We start from the raw sequence: 15,164 nt of genomic DNA, 5'->3' as shown, positions 1-15,164 counted from the left end.
TGCCCTCCCCTGTGCTCACACGCGCTCTCTCTCTAAATCAGTCAATCTTAAAAAAAAAAGACTATTTCAGTTAGTAAATGAAGAAGGAATGACAGAGCGAGAACAGTGCCATTTTGCAATCCTAATGAATGGCTGCATCTAGGCACTGACAATCAGTGGCAGCTAACTCTATATAAAAAACATAAAATAGCATGGGTCTATCAGAACACAAAAGCTCCTATAAAAGTAATCACATAAAATAAATGAACAAAATAAAATCCCCAAATCTAATCAAACTTCTATATTCAATGAGCAATTTACATGAAATACAAAAGACAAAAGGACATGCTGAATGATACAAGGATTCAGTCAGTAAAATCCACCGTGGGAGACTCTCTGGGCAAATAATCCAGTTTCTCCAACAAGTAAGTTGTGTGGGGAAAAGAGCAGTCAATGGTTAAGAGACAACTAGAAAATCTGAAGGCTGACTCAATGTTTGATGATATTAAGGCAATTCTGTTAACTTTTTAGATGTAATAATGGTGCTATAGTTAAGTTTCTTTCTTCTTCCCCCCCCCCTTTTTTTTTTTTGGTCATCTTTACACCCAACATGGGGCTCGAACTCATGACATGAGATTAAGAGTCACGTGCTCCTCTGGCTGAGCCAGCCAAGTGTCCCTTAGTTATGTTTCTTTGGGGGAAAAAAAAAAAAGTCCTTACAGATACATAATAAAAGATTTACATATAAATGATACAATGTCTGGCATTTGCTTCCAAATAATGCAAAAGGGAGAGAGTAGGTGGAAGAACAGATGAAATAGAGCCAGCCGGGAGTTGCTGAGAACCGCTCTAGTCCGATGCCGGGCACACGGAGGAGCAGTAAACAATTCTGTCTGCTTTCGTGTGCTTTAAATTTTCAATAATAAAAAACCCTAAGAATTGGCCTAAGTCGATACAGGCAGAGGGCCTAGTAAGTAAGCTATGCCTCAAACTTATTACGGAACAGACTGTAGTTAGTTCTCGGCAGGCCCAGAGCTGGGGACAGGCCTCCCTTCTCTTCCAAGTTGTTGGATTTTTATGGAAATAGGATTCTTCAGAGGTGGAAGCAGTAAAAGATGGGATGAAGGCAACGGTTCCTTTTTTGTTTCTACTTCAGTGTTGTGTTGCTTGTTTTTGATAGAAAATCATGCTGTTTCTTTTTCATTCTTTTCAAAACTGAGTCCCCTTGAAGAAGGCAGATCAGTCTCTTTAGATTCCTCAAAATCCCTAACCCCAGGAAATAAAAAGTTTCCTCAAAAAGAAATTCACTGTAAACTTGAATTATGAAACTTGCTTTTTTTTTTTTTTTTTGAGAGCAAGCGGGGTGGAGGGTGGGAGGGCAGAGGGGGAAAATCTTGAGCAGGCCCCCCGCTGAGTGCAGACCCAGACATGGGGCTCAGTCTCAAGACCCGAGATCATGACCTGAGCAGAAATCAAGAGTTGGACACTTAACTGATGGAGCCCCCCAGGCGCCCCAAAACTTGCAAAAAAATTTTAATACTTGTTTTGTCATAAGAAAAAAAATATTAAGAACAGAAAAAAATAAAAATATGTCTACTTGAGGGGCCCCTGGATGGCTCAGTCAGTAGAGGGTGCAATTCTCAATCTCAGGGTCGTGAGTTTAAGCCCATGTGGGGCGTAGAGCTTACTTAAAAAAAAAAAAATCATATATATACACACGTGCACACACACATATGTCTACTTCAAAGCTTAATATTAACAAGAGCAGCCTGAGTTTCATAAAACCTTATATAGTACAAAAGACAAGTACGTAAGAGAACTTTTACTTTTACCTCTTAGATAGCTTAAAATAATAGTAAAAGTAGTGTTTTAAGTAGGCCTTATACCTAGTTTTTGAAATTAAAATTAAGCACTGAAACCAAATATTTCAGCACCAATAAAAATATCAGTACTTAGAGGTACTGTAGTAGTACTTAGCTTCTGACTCCCTCTGCTGGTGTCTCTCTCCCTCCCCCCTCCCCTTCCCTCCCCCCCCACATACACACATCCCCAAAAAAACGTCATATTAGCTTTGTTTTTACTTCTCTACTTAAAAGAAAGAATTTCTTTAAAAAACAAGTGTCCTATTTGTGAAGAGGATAAGCCTTGGCTCTGTTCATAATTTCAACTTTTCATATAAAAATATCTTATCTACTTTGGAAGCCAAAAGGCAAAAGAAATTCTGCACTGCAAGGATAACCAACGACATATGATCAAGGAATACAAAAAGCTATACAAACGCAATTAAATGATAAGATGTGTCCTTAAAATAACATCAATTGCAAGTGGTAACAAGGAATATTTTACTGGGTTATGTTATAAATATATTTATTTATACTCTACCCCAAGCCAAAGTAGATTTCTTTTCAAAAAAGGAAAAGAAATCAAACATTATTAGACTATGATTCAAAGTAAAGGACTGATTTAATCTAATTTTCAAAGCAAACAGCTCATTACATTCTGATGAGTCAGTCTATTGAGGAATATTGTTCTACATAATAAATCTATACTTGTTTCAGGTGAGGCTTATATTTCTCCGTGTCTATATCACTAGTTAGCAAGCCAATGCATTGTAACTGCTCAGTTGACTGATAATTGCAGGATGCACTGAGGTCACTAAATAAAGGCCTTTATATTTACAGAGGTTATTAACAGCTAACCATTCAGGTTTGACAGAGCATACGTTATAACGTTAGAGTCCTTAACATAGCAAAATAAAAACCAAACCCAAGAAGAGCTCAACAAAAAAGACCTCTAAGTCTTTTTTGGTTGTTATGACTTTTATTTCCTTAAGGTTTTTTATTATTATTATTATTATTATTATTATTATTATATTATTATTATTGTTGTTGTTGTTGTTATTATTTTTAGCGAGTGAGAGAGAACAAGAGCGAATGGGAGGGGAAGAGGGAGAGAGAGAATCTCAAGCGGACTCCTCACTGACTGCAGAGCCCCATGCAGGGCTTGATCTCACAACGCTGAGATCACGACCTGAGCTGAAGTCAAGAGTCAGACACTCAACCTACTGAGGCACCCAGATGCCCTGACTTTTATTTTCACGCTTTGCTGGAAATAACAGGGTTCTTAAAACCAACACAATGGTTAAAAGGAAAAAAAAAAAGTAAAAATATTTGGTCATAGAAAAATTTTCAATTTTAATTAACACAAAAGACGTTGAGTTTTTTTCATAAGCAAGCCAAGATACTCAGCAATTCTTACCACTTGGATAAGGAATTCTACCGGAAAACCACCTAACGTTTCCGTGTCAGAGCCAGAAATTTTACTTCTCCAAGGTGACTGTCCTAGTAAAGGATCATTATCCTACGGGAATAAAAGGGAATCATTTAACCACTGACTGTTCAAAAGAAAGCATTTTATTTTTAGATAAAAAGTAAATCCGATTATAATTAATATTACATTAAAAATCTTACAAAAAGGAAAATATTTCCAGAGTTGAAGCAACTACTTACTTATTTTATTTAATAACTGACAACTTAAAATAATGTAGCTACCTCCCGAAGTTGCTGTAATAGATGTCTATTTCATAAAAACATAACTCACACTCATAATTATCACTTCAACTACTGATGACATTTAAAAAATATTATTTACTGTAATCGGTGACTGGAGAGGAGGGGTATAATGTAACCGTGGTGGAGTCATGAAGAATCGAGAAGGCCGCTGTTTTTGTCCAAAGGCAGCAATTGGCATCGTCTCGTGAGGCTCATTACTCTTCAAGAAAAGAGAAAAGTCCACAAGTCTTGAAGAACTTTACTGATCATCTTAGCCTTATACCCGTGACATTGCAGCTGGAAATACCACCAGCTCATGTGTTATATTTATCACAGAATCTATTATCCTACAAAGGTCAAAGGGCTTAAAACGTAAGTCAGAGTATGAAAATCCTACTTTGCTATCAAAAGGTTGAACTCACAAAACAGAAGAATTAAGAAAAGAAAAAGACCACCGGATGGAAACACTTAGGAAATGAAACGTCCTATCGCCGCCGGTGCTTGCCGTGAGCTGAAGGCCGGCTGGGTGTTACCTACTGTGCGCTTATCCGGCCGGGGGGGATATTTGGGCGATCTCATCAAGGAAATCACATTAATGAACGGGAAAAGCAATTTTCCTCTTTTGATGGGGGGGTTGAAAGACTGCATCCTTTAAGGAAAAACACTTAGGGTTGGCGTCCTTTGCTCTACAAACGTAGTTCGAATTTTCTTTCTCTCCTATTTTTCCTCTCTAAAAAGTATGTTTGATAAGGAAAGCCTCACAATAAACAGTCTTAATTTTTAAACGGTACGTATCAGAAAAAGAAGATTCTTCTACATTTGCACTAAGGAGATAAAGAAATTTTGATGTTTTTAAAAGATTTTATTAATTCATTTGAGTGAGAGACAGAGCACAAGCAGGGGGAGCGGCAGAGGGCAGAGGGAGAGGGAGAAGCAGACTCCCCGCTGAGCAGGGAGCCCGACATGGGACTCAATCCCAGGACCCGGAGATCATGACCTGAGCCGAAGGCAGACACTGAACCAACTGAGCCACCCAGGTGCCCATAAACCTTAAAAATCAAATGTATAACAAAGAAATGAAAAAAGGGAGGTTAAAAGTGAACAATTCAATTTCCATAATGCTGAGTGGCAAACAATTCTGTTATAAAGAGTTCATTATTGAGGCGCCTGGCCAGCTCAGTCAATACAGCACGCGATTCTCGATGTGAGTTGTGGGTTGTGAGTTCCAGCCCCATGCTGGGTGCAGAGAGGACTTCAAATCTTTAAAAAAAAGTTTATTATTCAACTTTTAAAAATCTTTATTAGATTGCAGAGTTGTCTTAGTTCTTAAAATTATTTTGACTTATTAGAAAGGTGCATAAGTCTCATGACACTGCTAAATCAAACATGATTGTGAAGTAATGGCCTAGTAGTTTAAAGCATTGATCCAAGAATTCAAAAGATCCGGATTCTGGTCTTAGCGTGCCAGGAAACCAGCTCTAGAGACTTGAATAAATTACTTAATGTACTATGTCTTAAGTTTCATTATGCAAAAAGTGAAGGTAATTAAAAGCCACCCTGCATAATTCTGAGGATAAAACAGGAGAACAAATCCTAATGTACAAGATGTTACTTCATACTTTTAAAATCATTTGGCATGGCAACCATAGTTTAACAACACAGCTGGAATAAAAGTGCCATGTCGCTTATTCCCCAAGGTTATTTAGTGAGCAGTGATCAGCTCTGTCACACTAAAATGCTGTGTGGATAAGGTACAATGGATGATGTTCACTTCTAGACAACGTTGAAGACTTGAGCACACTTCTGGTCAAGGCGCCTAGGAGGCAGGCCTGTGAACTCCTAAGGATCGCTTCCTCCATGACCTGAAGTCTCGATTCTACCACAAAATACAGTCTGTAGAAAATTCTACACAACACAGTTTTTTGGTTTGCTTTTTCTCAGATTTTTAAAAATTTTTGAGGCACCTGGGTGGCTCGGTTAAGCGTCCACCTGATCCCAGGGTCTTGGGATCAAGCTCTGCATCGGGCTCCCTGCTCAGCAGGGAGCCTGCTTCGCCCTCTGCCTACTGCTCCCCATGCTCGTGCTCTCTCTCTCTCTCTCCCTCAGATAAATAAAATCTTAAAAAAAAAAAAAAGATTTTTAAAATTTTTAAGTAATCTCCACACCCAACAGGGGGCTCAAACTCACAAGCCCAAGATCAAGAGTCATGTGCTCTACCGACTAAGCCAGCCAGGCACCCCATATAAAATATTTACTAGGCATAAGACACAAGTGCATTATGAAATACTTACAAGAACTTCGTAGTCAGGGATGGTATGGGTTCCAAGCCCTGCCCTATCAAAAGTTACTCTATAAGTAGCATTAAAAGTGTCCACAGCATCTATCTGTCCAGTGAAGAGACCATCATGAACACCACGTAATCGAGCTGGGAAAAGAAACAAGAAGGCATTAAGATATTTGGAAGATACAACGAATTGTCAAATATAAAACTGCTCTAAGCATGCAATTTAAAATGTAGAAAGTATAGTATCATTGTTTATTCTAGTTTCAAATAAAGCATGTACTTCCTTTTAGGTTTAGAGAAACAACAGAATCTTTAAACTACAACTATAAATGATGATGGCGGGGCGCCTGGGTGGCTCAGTCAGTTAAGCGTCTGCCTTCAGCTCAGGTCATGAACCCAGGATCCTGGGATCAAGTCCCACGTTGGGCTCCTGCTCTGCAGAGAGTCTGTTTCTCCCTCTCCCTCTGCCTGCTGCTCCCCCTGCTTGTGGTCTCTCTCTCTCTGTCAAATAAATAAATAAAATCTTTTTAAAAATGATGATCACTAATTAGGTATATGAATGAAATCATATTATCTACAGGGAAAATTTATTTTTAAAGATTTTATTTATTTTTTTGAGAGAAAGAAAGAGAGCACACACAAGCAGGGGAGGGGGCAGAGGGAGAGGGATAAGCAGACTCCCAGCTAAGCAGGGAGCCCGACACGGGACTCTATCCCAGGATCCTGGGATCATGACCTGAGCTGAAGGCAGATGCTTAACTGACTGAGCCACCCAGGTGCCCAAGGGGAAAATATTTTTAAATCACTGCTTTAAACCCCAAATTGAAAAAAAAAAAAAGTCAACAGAACTTTGGTTATTATATTCAAGTGAGACTAGGAGCAGTTCGGGGCACCTGGGTGGCTCAGTTGTTAAGCATCTGCCTTTGGCTCGGGTCATGATTCTGGGATCCTCTGATCAAGCCCTGCATCAGGCTCCCTGCTCAGCAGAAAGTCTGCTTCTCCCTCTCCCACTCCCCCTGCTTGTGTTCCCTCTCTCGCTGCCTCTCTCTCTGTCAAATAAATAAATAAAATCTTAATTAAAAAAAATAGAAAGAAACACTAGGAGCAGTTCAACTATCAAAAAAAGACCAGGATGATGTTCAGATAAGGTTAATATACCAGGCCTAAGACTGCGATCCTTAGAAAGGCCCGCCTGCAAGGCTGGCATCTAGGAACTTGAATTTCAGGAGTGCTCCCACTGTTCCAGTATTAACAGAGGTGGTGTACTGCGCCTGGACTGTGATTGTCAAAGACAACCATTTCGAGGTTCTGGAAAGGGACCAAATGCAAAAAACAATTAAGAAATGTTTACTGTTGGGGCATCTGGGTGGCTCAGTTGGTTGGGTGTCCAACTCTTGATTTTGGCTTGGGGTTGTGGGATCTCAGGGTTGTGGGATCAAGCCCCACATCGGGCTCCATACTCAGTGGGGAGCCTGCTTCTCTCCCACTCCCTCTGCTCCTCCCCTCATGCTCTCTCTCAAATAAATAAATAAATCTTTAAAGAAAAAAAAAAGAAACACTTACTGTTAAAAAACGGCTAAAGCTTCAGGTCGGGACAGGGGAAGTCAGTGGCCTTCTTGTGTGAGGCTATTCACACCCTCACCATCACCACGACCTTGGTTGGTAAGAATTGTTTTACTAGTGAAGGGCTGTCATGAAAACAGGAGTGTGATTGCCAGAAGGGGCAGAGTCAGTGTGGACCAATGGGTGAAACCTGTGACCCTGAAAGTGGTAAACTTCATCAGGAGAGAATAAGAGAAGCCCCCAGTTTTCTAAGCCCAAGGTGTAGTCCTGGCTGACGTGAGTGGCAGAACAGGGAGATCGTGGAAACTAAAGAGCCATCAAGGGCTGAAAGCTCTCCATAAATCTCTAGCTAACTGGAAAACTACGTGAATGGGTAGAGAAGATGCAGGCAAACTGGTAAAAAGTAAAAGCTAAGGTTCACTTGAAAACTGACAGCAACTTTGTATGTATTTCCCAACTCACACACAGATCAATCTGAGGCCTTTCTTATGAAGACGCTTGCTCACAACCTCTGCCCAGGTCGCTGGTTGATCACTAAGTTATACGGACACAGGTGCAACTCCTAGGAAGCCAAGCTTAAAAATACAAGAATGAAAAAACTGAGCAGAACATCAGTGGCTGCACAAGACAAGTTACTAAAGCAAACACAACTATCAAAAATATTAGAAGGCAGAGTTACTACAATCATTATCTAAAATGTCAAGTTTTTCTTTCTTTTTCTTTTTTAAAAGATTTTATTTATTTGACAGAGAGAGAGGCATCGAGAGAGGGAACACAAGCAGGGGGAGTGGGAGAGGAAGAAGCAGGCTCCCCGCCGAGCAGAGAGCCCAATGCGGGGCTCGATCCCAGAACACTGGGATCGTACCTGAGCCGAAGGCAGATGCTTAATGACTGAGCCACTCAGGCGCCCCTAAAATGTCACATTTTCTACCAAAAATGACTAGACATGTAATGAAATAAAAAAGCATGACTCTTACTCAGGATAAAAAGGGTATTAAGTAGAAATTGACAGAAATGACAGATTTAGCGAAGGCTTCAAAAGTAGATACTATAACTATGATCAGAGAATTAAAATAAAGATGACAATACTTGATAGGACATCTCAACAAACAGAACCTACAAAAGAACCAAATGAGAATTCTCGAGGTAAAGAGCAAACTTGAGATAGCAGAAGAAGCAGTGAATGTTTCAAATAATGTATTGTAGAAGTCTGGACTATGACCTATTAAGAAGAAACCAACAGAAATTACGCAATCCAAAGAACAGAGAGAAAAAGATTGGAAGAAAGAGAACAGAGCCTCAGACACCTACGGGAAGATATCGGGTTACCAACATATTTGTAATGAAAGTCCCAAAAGACAGAAAGAAGCAGAAAATATATTTGAAGAATTGATGGCCAAAAATCTCCCATATTTGATTAACAAATTAACCTACCAATGCAAGAAGCTCACTGAACTTTCAAAGAGCTCAATGAAATACAAAGAGCATCAAACCTAAAACATCGTAGTGAAATTCCCAAAATCCAAGGACAGAGAGAGACTATTGAAAGCATCAAGAGAAAAATGACATCACATATAGAAGAAGAGCCACACAATTAACAGGTACATCTCACTAGAAACTATCTCCTCAGAAGCAAGGAAGGTCAGAGGGCAGCAGAGCAATACATTCAATGTGCCAACAAGAAAAAACAGGCAAGAATTCTGCATCCCATGAAACTATTCTTCACAAATGTAGGAGAAATAAAGACATTCTCTGATAAACAAAAATGTAGAGAATCTGTTGCTACTAAACAAATTAAGATGAAATACTAAAAAACACCCTTTGGGATAAAAGGAAATACCAGACATTAACTAAAATCCACAGTGAGGAAAGAAGAACACCAGAAATGGTAAATATGTAAGTGCACATAAAAAGCTATGTGTACAATACACACACACACAGAATTTTTCCCCCTGTTCTCTTAATTTCATTTTAAAAACAAGATCACTTAAAGCAATAATTATAATACTGACTTCCCAGGTTTATCACAGACATAAATGTAATATAGATGACGATGACAGTAAAAAGGAAATGGGAAGAAATGGTGATATACTGAAGCAAAGTTGCTATATTTTACCAGAAGTCAGTAATTAACCTTTGCTAGGTTGCGATATGTTAAAAATGCATCATATTGCTTAGAGCAAACACAAACACACACACACCTCAAAAAATAACAAAAGAAAAATTAAAATTGTATAGTAAAAAATATCTGTTTAACACAAAAGAAGGCAGCAAACGAGGTACAAAGGAACATAAGAGACGAGACATACTGTAAACAAACAGCAAAGGCACGGACATAAACACAACCATATCAACAATTACATGAAACGTGAATGGACTAAAAACTCATCAAAAAGCAGAGGTTTGCAGACTGGATTTAAAAAAAAGCAAGACTGAACTATATGCTGTCTATATATTTCTAAATGTCTGAGACATGCTTTAGATTCAAAGACACAAAGAGGCTGAAAGTGACAAGATGGAAGAGGATGCGCCAGGGTAACAATCATTGTAGGAGTCGTGGAATGGCTATACTAGTAACAGACAAAAATAGAAATTAGGAATATTACTAGAAACAAAAAAGGACATTTCATAATGACGAAAGGGTCAATATATCAGGAAAATATGACAAATATAAATGTGTATGTACACCTTAATAGAGCACCGAAATACATAAAGCAAAAACTGACAGAATGGTAAAACAAAACAGATTTTAGTATTTCTTTCTCAGTAATTGATACAACAATGAGACAGAAAATCAATTAGTGTATAGAAGATATGAACAATACTCTCAACCACATGTCTAACTAACATATATGAATACTGACCCAACTGTCCTCTGAAACACACATGGGACATTGTGTAAGACAGACCATCTGTTAGGCTATAAAACAAGTCTCAATAACTTTATTTTTTTTAAGATTTTATTTATTTATATGTCAGAGAGAGAGAGAGTGCGCGCACAAGAGGGAGAAGCAGGTTCCTCGCTGAGCAGGGAGTCCAATACAGGACTCGACCCTAGAACCCTGGGATAATGACCTGAGCCAAAGGCAGACACTTAACCAACTGAGGCACCCAGGCGCCCCCGAGTCTCAGTAACTTTAAAAGAACTGAAATCATACAAAGTACATCCTCAAACCACAACAAAATCATGTTAGAAACAATGAGTCTTCACCAAAAAGCACTTGGGTATGTAAAATAACCTGAGAGAATACTTGTAAAATGAAAAATGTAAGAATTTAAATATAAAGCAACTAACTCTCTTTTTCTCAAGGGAAAATTGGGAGGGAGGACAAGCTTATATTTTGGCATATATTGTGGGACTAAATACACCAAACTTTAGAGGAAGAAATATAAAATTGGGGGAGTGGGGTTTCACCTCTGCACTTCTGGGGATTTTTTTTTTTTTTTTTGAGTATGTATTACTTTCATAAATCAAGAAAAAAAACTATTGCCACATTCTTAATAGATTATCTGCAGATGATCCTTTTTTTTTTTTAAGATTGTATTTATTTATCTGAGACAGAGAAACAGAGATAGTGAGAGAGAGCATGAGCAGGGAGGAGAGGGAAAAGCAGGCTCCCCGCTGAGCAGGGAGCCTGATGTGGGGCTCGATCCCAGGACCGACACCGGGATCGTGACCTGAGCCCAAGGCAGACACTTAGCTGACTGAGCCACCCAGGTACCCCTGCAGATGACATTTATGCCCCTCTTCCACAGATCTGTATCTAAAGTACAAGTCAGGCTCCCCTATTATTACAGGAGTATCTATCTGTTCAAGCGATGATTAACTTCTATTCAGTTTTTTTTTTTTAAGATTTTATTTATTTATTTGACAGAGAGGGAGACAGCCAGCGAGAAAGGGAACACAAGCAGGGGGAGTGGGAGAGGAAGAAGCAGGCTCCGAGTGGAGGAGCCTGATGTGGGGCTCGATCCCATAATGCTGGGATCACGCCCTGAGCCGAAGGCAGACGCTTAATGACTGAGCCACCCAGGCGCCCCTAACTTCTATTCAGTTTTACTTAACTGGTTCAAAAACTTTAAAAATATTTTGTTTTAAACTTCTTTGTCTCTAATGTAGCAGCTTTCTCCTTAACAGTCATTTCTTTTTTATGTTTTTAAGACTGATTTATTTATTTTAGAGAGAGAGAAAGAACATGCACATATGAACGGAGAGAAGGAGAGAGACTCTCAAGCACATTCTGCATTGAGTCCACAGCCCAACTCGGGGCTCGATCCTACCACCATGAGATCATGACCTGAGCCGAAACCAAGAGTTGGACTCTTAACCAACGGAGCCACGCAGGGGTCCCCTTAACAATCATTTCTGTATGGGATCACTGTGCTGTGCTGACAATGCAAAGCTAAAAAAAAATCAAAAACAAAAGCAGCAACCTACGTTAGTATACATGATCACTCAGGGAAGAAAGTAGACTCTAGGTCAGAAAGCCAAGTTCAGGAAAATAAGAAAAGACATCCCCGCGTCAGGCTCCCTGCTCAGCGGGGAGTCTGCTTCTCCTTCTGTCCCCCATCCCTCTCTCTCTCAAATAAATAAAATCTTAAAAAAAAAAGAGAGAGCATGCATGAGCGGGGTGAGGGGCACAGGAGAGGGAGAAGCAGGCTCCTGCAGAGCAGGGAGTCTGACGCGGGGCTTGATCACAGGGCCCTGAGATCATGACCTGAGCCGAAGGCAGATGCTCAACCGACTGAGGCACCCAGGCGCCCCAAGATGCAGTTCTTGAAGCACAGCAGATGGTTTGCTGGTAATGTGGTGAATATACCTAATGGCATCCCGAAAATCTAGAAAGTAATTTCATTACAGACATCAAGGGGCAGCTTTAAAGATTATGGGTCAGGACCTCGGCTACGGGCTAGCACTCAAGAGTTTGGGTTAACAAGAAACTGTCAAATCTTAACTCTATTTATTGCTGTAAATCCTGTTTTTCCTGTTTGTCTGATGGTCTCTGTCCCTTTACCCCTTTGACTTAGACAAATTACATTACCTTTGGGACACTTCAGACTCTTACAGTTTCCTAACAAATTATTTCAAATCTTTTTTTTTTTTTTTGGTATTTGTCCTCATTTTAATGGTCACGGCAGAAAGCCTGATGTGGACCCCACACATGGGAACGGTAGTGAGCCTTCACCAAGCCAGCGCGAATGAATGTAGGTTCTCAAACCCAGGACAAAACGCTGGGTGGATGCCAGGGAGAGGATCCAAACGCCATGGTGGGAAGACTGTGGGAAGTCACTGTGGGTTCCAGGTGGGATTCTGGAAGGGGCTGAGGAAGAGGGGCAGCCTACCAGTTATAGGGGGAGTGAAGTGCTCCCCATGCGGCAGATGAACAAGGCAGGGGAAGGACCCCTCACCCCGGGGCTCGGGTGGCCCCACAAACTTTTCAGAACATCTTTGCTGAGGCCTGGGTCCCACCCTTGGCTTGAGCTGCGAGTGCCTGCGAGTTCTCTGACTGCACAGCGTGCTAGTTCTAGAGCCATTCGGAGTAATGGACACCTAATGAACAATTTCCTGTATGGTGTGGCTACACTGTGGTGTCTAGACATTTCCCCAAAACTTCTCCACTACTCGGCTTTCCCATCATGTTGAGCACCTTGGTGTTGATCAGAAATCCTCTGCTCTTCCCTCTGCACTAGGAGCCATTTACAAAGTCCAGTCACTTTTTACCTGCCTGCTTTGCTCTTACAGCAAATATGCTTTTAAAATTCATTTTGTTATTGTTTGGGGGGAAGAAATCAGTCTACTACTACTTGTTCACTAAAAAATTTTTTGCAGTAAGGAATGTGGAATTTTGTTTGTTTATAGCACTTTTCTTTCTAGGTAAAATTTATATACGGTGAAATCTAAATTTAAGTGTATAATTCTATAAATTATGGCAAATATCCATGTAAAACAAACCTTTATCAAGTCACAGAATATTCCTATCATTCCGGAAAGTTCCCCCTTCCCAACCAATCCCTTCTTCAGCAGAACTGCTTTCCTGGTATTTTTCTGCCATGAATTAATTTTGCTCATTCTACAACTTCATAGAAATGAAAACCTAACGATATGCATTCTATGGTTTTCAGCCTCTTTTACTCAGCATATTGTCGGAAGTTAATCTATGTGTCAGTAGTTTCTCTTAATTACCAATTTATATTCCATCATAAGAAAATACTACGTCTATCCATCTTCCTGTTGTTAAGTTGACTTCAGGTTTTGGCTTTAAAATTATGAACATTCTAGCACATAGCTATCCATCTATGGACAGCTGTTTTCACTTCTCTTAAGTAAATACTTTGGAGGAGAACAGCTGGATCATAGGGCAGGCATAAGTTTAATTTTGTAAAACACTGCCAGACTTTTCTCCAAAGTGGTAGACCATTTCACAACGCCACCAAAAGAGGCCAGGAATTACGGTAGCTCTGCATCCCTGACAGCCCTTGGTGTTACTAGCTGTTTCAGTGTTAGCCATCCTGGGGGTGGGGGGTGGTACTTCACTGTGCTTTTAATGTGCATTTTCCTGATGATGTTGAGTACTTTCTCACGTGCTTCTGCGCCATTCATATATCTTCCTTTGGGAAGTGTCTATTCAAGTGTTTTGTCTAGTTATTTGAACCAGACTGTCTTTTTATTACTAACTTACAGAGTTCTTAATAATTTCTAGATACAAGTCTTTTTTCGGATATACATTTTGGAAATATTTATTCCCAATATGTGGCCTGCCTGCCTACTTATTTTCTTAATGGTGGCTTTTAATGAGCAAAAGTTTTTAAGTTAAGCCTAAAAATCATCTTTTTTTGTTATTTTGTCAGATCCAAGAAATTTCTGCCTACTTACAAATCACAAGGATATTTTCCTGTGTTTACTTATAGAAGCTTTATAATTTTAGCTTTTATGTTTCGCTCTTTGGTCCATCTCAGGTAAAGTCTTTTTGTGTGGTGTGAGGAAGCATCAAGGTTCATATGGACATCTAATTGCTCCAGCATTGTTGGAATGCCCTTCCTTTCCACTGAAATGCTTTGATGACGTAGGAAGTCAATAGCACATATGTGTGGATCCACTTCTGGGTTAGGCTGCCCTTCCCATTTCCATATAAACATTAGAATAAGCATATCAATTTCAATTTAAAAAAAGAAAATGTCTGCTGTGATTTGGACTGTCTGCCTCAACAGGTCAATCTTGGCAGAAATGACTTTTTTTTTTTTTTAAGATTTTATTTATTTGAGAGAGACAGAGAGAGAGGAGGGACAGAGGGACCCTGGGATCATGATCTGAGCTGAAGGCAGACACTTAACCGACTGAGCCACCCAGACGCCTGCCATTGGAATGTTCACAGGGACTGCACTGGGTCTACAGATGGCTTTGGGAAATATGGACAGTCGAACCATGTCGAGAATGTCAATCCTTGAGCATGAGGTATCTTTCCATTTATTTGTGTCTTCAGTTTCTTTAATCAATGTCTTATAGCTTTCAGTATATAGATTTTTCACTTCCTTAAATTTATTCCTAAGTATTTTAGTGTTTTTGATGCCATCATAAATGGGATTTTTTTCTTATTTTCTTTTTCAAGTATTTTGAACATTAGCGTATAGAAATGCAACAATTTTTGTATATAGATTTTATATCCTGCAGCTTTACTGAATTTATCAGTTCCAATAGTTTTTGGGTGGAGTCTTCAGGGTTTTCTATATATATGATCATTTCATTTGTAAATAGAAACAATTTTAATTCCTCCTTTCTGATCTGGATGTCT

At 39.6% G+C, this 15,164-nt stretch overlaps 1 protein-coding gene across 2 annotated transcripts in view; it reads right to left on the bottom strand.

Annotated features, from left to right (window-relative positions):
• Positions 1-15,164, bottom strand: part of LIN9 (lin-9 DREAM MuvB core complex component) — a 63,079-nt gene that overhangs the window by 19,673 nt on the left and 28,242 nt on the right. For both annotated transcript variants that reach the window (XM_026509512.3, XM_057315433.1), the window contains 3 exons: positions 5,822-5,955; positions 3,631-3,750; positions 3,238-3,339 (listed from right to left, as the gene is read on the bottom strand). In XM_026509512.3, coding sequence (XP_026365297.1) covers positions 3,238-3,339; positions 3,631-3,750; positions 5,822-5,955 — 356 coding nt within the window. The remainder of the gene's footprint in view (positions 1-3,237; positions 3,340-3,630; positions 3,751-5,821; positions 5,956-15,164) is intronic.

The sequence above is a fragment of the Ursus arctos genome, unplaced genomic scaffold (genome assembly GCF_023065955.2).
Source record: "Ursus arctos isolate Adak ecotype North America unplaced genomic scaffold, UrsArc2.0 scaffold_2, whole genome shotgun sequence".
NCBI classification, from domain to species: Eukaryota; Metazoa; Chordata; class Mammalia; order Carnivora; family Ursidae; genus Ursus; species Ursus arctos.
The sequence above is the reverse complement of the archived record's forward strand: the minus strand, read 5'-3'. Positions and strand labels throughout refer to the sequence as shown.